Raw genomic sequence first — 6,000 nt, 5'->3', positions numbered from 1 at the left:
TCAACTCTAGCCAGTATAGCCAATGGTGAGGGATGATGGGAGTTGTGGTCTAACAATGTCTGGAGGGACCACATGTTCCCCATCCCTGTATTAGAACAATTAAACTAATTTATTAAGATAGTTTACAAAGATCTTCGATGAAGCTGGAATGTCTTCTAGAGATGATCTCCACAGGCCACATTAAGGGAGGAACTCTGAGGTTATTCACTGACTCATGGTGTCTTCAAAAGCTTGTATAAATGTAACGTTCCACTGGCTTGATACCCTATACTTATACTCACTGAGCCATTTCTCCTTCCCCACTAACAGCAATTGACCAGTCACATTCATCACCATTCTGGATAGGTTTATAAACAGGAAGTTTCAGAAAGTAGCTAGAACTAGCTTCCTTTTGTCGTCATGATCTTGGTCTGTATCAGTAATTTAGAGCAGAACGGCTCCACCATAATATTCCCGGGCAACATCTCTTTATTTCTGGCTTTTAGTTGCAGCAGTTGGTAAAAGCTGTACCATCTCTGAGAAAGATGAGTTTATTTCCTGAAATAGCTCTTTTCATGAGAAGGCTGACTTAGTTCCTGCAAAACTGACAAACATGGCCATCCCTCTGGAAGCCTGAAGATTGGGATTGAAGAGGATTGTTTGAATTCAGGATGCCTTTGACACCTGTTGACCCTTTTAATGCACCATTGGTGCAATCCTGGAGTCAAGCACCCTTCAGTGCCACTGAAACCAATGGGACATGAAGTATGATCCTATCTCTGCACATTCTCGCTTTGGGAGTGTCACTGAGTCCAGTGGGACTTGCTTCTCTGGAATTGCCATCCTTTATTCAGTCACATTTTACAGGATCCAGATGACAATGAGATATCATTGCATTCCAGTGTTTTCTTTGTAGTTGTCCTATGTTTTTTCAAAGCTGATCAGTGGTGGTTTTTTTAACGAATAAAGCAATTGTAGCACTAGCCTGTCAATTTGGACAAGCATAGTACTGCTGAGATTTTTCAGGGGTCCTGTGCCTTTAAATTAATCCTCACACTTCCTCTTTGCAGTTTTGTTTGATTGTTCTCTGTTGATCCTGGCTGGGAGATTAGTGATCAATAGCTTCTGAATTATCCCATTTCAGTCTGGGTTCTCATAGGACAGTTGAGGCTTTAATAACTGATTTCCTATAATTATTTTATGTTTATATTTTTGCTATTCAGGAAAAAATGAGAAGAACTGGGTAATTCCCACCCCCCACCCTCGAACTGAAACTGACATTGGGCAATTCAAAAAGGCTATTCAAGGGGCAATTAGAAGGGTATTTATCAAGCCACCAGCAAGCATCAATATTGAAACAATAAAACTGGCTGAACTTCCAAGCAAAGGTTGGGACCTTTGCTAAATCATCCTAAACATAAGAGGATTTTGACTATACAGAAGCAAATAATAGTACAATATTAAAGTGCTGTGTGGGATATTAGTTGTAATTCTGCTTCCAGCTAATTGCAGAAAAGCAATGTCTCAGCAACACTAAGGGACTCTAGCATGAAAGCAACCTTATTTCTTTAGTGTGTATAGGATTCCAAGTTCTTCCTTCTACATAACTATAAAGATGTAAGATTCCTATGCTGTGCTGAATCTTACTTATTTATAGCATTTTTATCCCACCCTTTAGCTAAAAAGGCTCTCAAGGCAGCTTACAAAGATAAGAAATAAGACTTAAGACACAACACAAAAGGAAAGGGGATTGGGAGGGAAAAGGGGAAAAAGAAAATTCAGGCACTAGATTCTTAGTTGCAAAATTCAGCAGGTCATGGGCACGGTGGAACAGCGCAGCAGTGACATTTGGTAGCAGTGGGGAGGGGGACTCTCAACTGGAGCTGTATCCAGGCACAGAGGGATACCTCACTACTGCTTCTAATCTTCCATCCTAATATGTCAGTAAGAGCATTCTTGAATAGGATCCATCAAACCAGGGGTGTCAGATGAGATGTTATATACACACAGTTTGCTTTCTTTGCTTGGAACCATCCACAGCTCCAGCATGCTTCCTAAAAACATGGAGGTGGAACCTTATTCTTGCAGCGATGTGGACTGATTTAAATAAAGCTTTTTAAATCAGCAATTTAAATTTGTTCATTTATTTAAAATATTTATATCCTGTCTTATGCAGTTCAAGGCAGCTAACATGAATAATGTAACATATTAAGTAAAGTTTTAAATCAAGAAACAAAAAGGCCAATTTAAATAATTGGTTTAAAACAAAGTATACCATTTATTAAGCTACCTTGATAATGTTTTTAGAAAAATGGGATAAAAACGATATTGATGAATGAATACCTTTAGATACTTTCTACACAAAAGTGAATATTGCTATAGCCATTAAAAACAAATTGATTTAAACCTGAATAGAATCTTTATGCAGCCTCAGAAGGGTAAATTATAAATTTCTTTCTACATTATACACTCCCCAGAATCAACCCATAATATAAGTGCGTGTGAACTACTGTTCTGTGACTAGCAGCACAATTCTAACCTTGGATGGCCATCTGAGGGGGTGAGGATGAGGTTGGGTTGCCTCTCTGGTGTGGGGAGGCACAGTGGTTACATGCCCCAGTACACCCGCAGAAAGCTCAGCTGGCATAAATCTACTGCTGGTGGTGGGCCCCAAGGCGGGGCATTCCCGGAGCTGGGTCTGAACCCCCTCCATTGCTGTGAGAGGCCCCCAGATTGGCCTTTCACTTATGCCAGCCTAGAGTTGGTGTAGCTGATTTTCACCAAATTCAGATCTCCTTTTAAACCAGGTTATTTTTTAAAGGGAAACTTGTTACTGCTGAAACTTAAATGAAACTCTGATTTAAAATTCTGAAATATGGTTACAATTTTAAGCATCTGTTTTTACCCACCCTCTTTACAGCCTTCCATAGGTTACTTTTTTCCTAACCTTGCCCTTCTCCATGTTCTTCTGAGGTTATATTTTGCTCTTTTTGATCTAGCTGCTGCCTTTGCAGGGAGAGGATCTTTTAACACGCAACGCTAAAACCTGGTTTAGTGGATAGGAACGGGCTTTGGTTGAACCTCGGGGGGGGGGGGGTGAGGTGCCCATGGCTCATTCCTATAGCACAGGGGCTGGGTGCTTGTGGGCCTCCAGATGTTGGACTACAACTCCCATCAACCCAACCAGCATAGCCAGTGGTCAGGGCTGACGGAGGGGTTGTAGTTCGACAACATCTGGAGGATTACAGCTGCCCCCCTCCCCGCCATAGCACTAACCTATAGTTTTAACATTACATGCAAAATAACCGAGGGAGTTGCAGATATAAAGGATTGGATCCGGAGCTGTGTAAGCGTAAAAGTCTGCTTACAGCGCAATCCTATGCATGTTTACTCAGAAGTAAGTCCAAGTGAGTTCAACAGGACTTACTCCCAGGCAGTGGAGGCTGGTGGCTCCAGTTCTGGTGGGGCTGCAAATCCATTTGGATTTTAGTCAGAACCAGCCAGAACTCTAAAGGAGTGATCCAAGGTGCTGAACCCTGCCACCAAAATAGGTTCGGCACCTTGGATCGCTCCTTTAGAGTTCTGGCTGGTCCTGACCGAAACCCAGAATAGAATCCCAGCCCCACCGAAATCGGAGCCACCAGCCTCCACTGCTCCCAGGTGTAGCCTCGGGACATACAGCCTCACCCAACGGAGCTGTCCGGCCATTCTTCCAAGCACCGTGAGATAATAGCGTTTATCATGATATTATACTGACGTCTCTTTCGTCTAAGGCTAACAGAAAGATCTCCGTTCCTCTGTCAAGCGTTTGGGCCCGCAGCGCACGTTCTCAGTAGCGGCCGCTTGGACGCATGCGCGGATAGCTGCCCGCTGCTCCGGTCGCCCCGGTCCGTTCCCCTTCAGGCGGACTCTTCTAAGTGAAGGACCACTGGTCCGTCGAAAAACAAGTTCCCCGATTTTTCTAGAAACCGCCTTTAAAATAAGCCTTGGATTCTTTGCTCGACGGAACGCAACATGTCGGGGTTCAGCCCTGAGCTAATCGAATACCTGGAGGGGAAAATATCCTTCGAGGAGTTCGAGCGACGCCGGGAAGAGCGCAAAAGCCGCGAAAAGAAGGTGAGGCCTCCTCCCTCGCCTGTCGCTCCGGGGTGTATCTCTGGCCTTTATCCTCCCCCCCCCCTTTATTCTGGTCTGCAGTTGAGATGTGGGGAGCCTCGTCGTTTCCCTCCCCGTATTCTCAGCCATCGCGGGAACTTAATTATTCAAAGAGCAAAAGCAGGCGCCATTTACCGGGAGCGGCTCATCATGCAATGAAATCCTGATAAAGATGGCAATGTGAACACCGAGGGAAGGGGGAAAGTAGGACACGCTTTATATTGCAGAGCAAAGCTGTTGTATAGCCCGATCCTGTGAATGTTTTCTCTGGAGTTTCACGGAGAGCCAGTGTGGCGTAGTGGCTAGTGTTGGACTGGGAGCCCAGAGATCCGGGTTCTAGTCCCCACTCGGCCATGGAAGCTCACTGGGTGACTTTGGGCCAGTCACAGTCTCTCAGCCCAACCTACCTCACAGGGTTGTTGTTGTGAGGATAAAAGGGAGAGGAGGAGGCTCATGTAAGCAGCCTTGGGTTCCTTGCAAGAGGAAAAAAGGCGGGATATAAATGCAATAAATAAATAAATAAAAATTCAAAGGCGCTTACTCCTCAAAATTCAAATAAAATAAAATAAATAAAATATATAAATAAAATTCAAATAAAATAAAATAAATAAAAATTCAAAGGCGCTTACTGTGCAAAATATTGGCGCCTTAGGCTGCAATCCTATACATGCCTGCTTAGATGTGAGCTCCACTGAATTCAATAGAACTTACTCCTGTGTATAAGAGTGCAGCCTTAACATCATATTTCTTTCTCCCTTTCTCGGGAACCGTGGAAATTTAATGGGGAAGCTAAGGATTTGCCATACCCTTGTAAACTATGCCTCTCGTAACCAGGGTTTTTCAGGGGATGTCAGAATGGTTAGACCAGAGTAAAACAAGCGTATTTTGCAGAGTGGCTGAAAAGCATTGACCTGCCATGCTGGCTGAAGATTGGTGGGAGTTGTAGGCCAACATACCTGGAGGCAAGTTGGGGAAGCCTGGTCTGCACCATAAAGGCAAAGTTAGAACATAAGAAGAGCCATGCTGGATTAGACCAAGGGTCCATCTAGTCCAGCATTCCGTTCACACAGTGGCCAAGGTTGTACAGTTCCCTGGGATAATGAATCCCTAGCTTGTGCACCCACAGTCACAAAGGGGTTTCAAATGCCACTTCATCTGGTAGAAGCCAGTATGGCTTCACAAAAAGCTTAGAGATGACCTGAAAACAAAAAAGGACACATATAGGAAGTGGAAAGAAGGCCAAGTAACGAAGAGTACAGGCAGGTAGCACAGAATTGCAGCAATGGCTTCAGGAAGGCTAAAGCTGAGAATGAGCTGAGGTTAGCGAGGGATGCTAAAAACAACAAAAAGGCTTTCTTCAGCTACATGCATAGTAAAAGGCAGAGAAAAGAAGTGGTTGTTCAGCTATTAAATAAGGATGGCAAAATGATAACAGATGGCAAAGAAAAGGCAGAGGTGCTCAATTCCTACTTTGGCTCAGTCTTCTTCCAAAAGTGGGTCTATGACCCCTCTGGCAAAGGCGAAGTACAGGCTGAAGGAGCAGGATTGCAGCTTGAGATCGATAGGCATACGGTCAAGGAACACCAAATTACTTTGAATGAGTTCAAATCTCCATGGCCAGATGAACTGCATCCTAGAGTAATAAAGGAAGTGGCAGAAGAACTCTCAGAACCACTGCCTATTCTCTTTGAGCAATCATGGAGGACAGGGGAAGTGCCAGATGACTGGAGGAGGGCTAATGTTGTCCCTATCTTCAACAAGGGTAAAAAGGAGGAACCTGGGAACTACAGACCAGTCAGTCTGACATCAGTCCCTGGGAAAATTCTGGAGCAGGTGATAAAGCAATCCATCTGTAAGCACCTTGAA

General features: G+C 44.1%; 1 protein-coding gene across 2 annotated transcripts in view; it reads left to right on the top strand.

Annotated features, from left to right (window-relative positions):
- Positions 1-3,197: 3,197 nt before the first annotated feature.
- Positions 3,198-6,000, top strand: part of GTF3C3 (general transcription factor IIIC subunit 3) — a 45,086-nt gene continuing 42,283 nt past the window's right edge. For both annotated transcript variants that reach the window (XM_084816706.1, XM_084816699.1), the window contains exon 1: positions 3,198-4,095. In XM_084816706.1, coding sequence (XP_084672832.1) covers positions 3,994-4,095 — 102 coding nt within the window. In that variant the 5' untranslated portion in view covers positions 3,198-3,993. The remainder of the gene's footprint in view (positions 4,096-6,000) is intronic.

Source organism: Heloderma suspectum, chromosome 1 (assembly GCF_057233095.1).
Source record: "Heloderma suspectum isolate Gila_16-S chromosome 1, 16-S_ref, whole genome shotgun sequence".
NCBI lineage: Eukaryota > Metazoa > Chordata > Lepidosauria > Squamata > Helodermatidae > Heloderma > Heloderma suspectum.
Note: the sequence above shows the minus strand (reverse complement) of the source record. Positions and strands in the feature narration are given on the sequence as shown.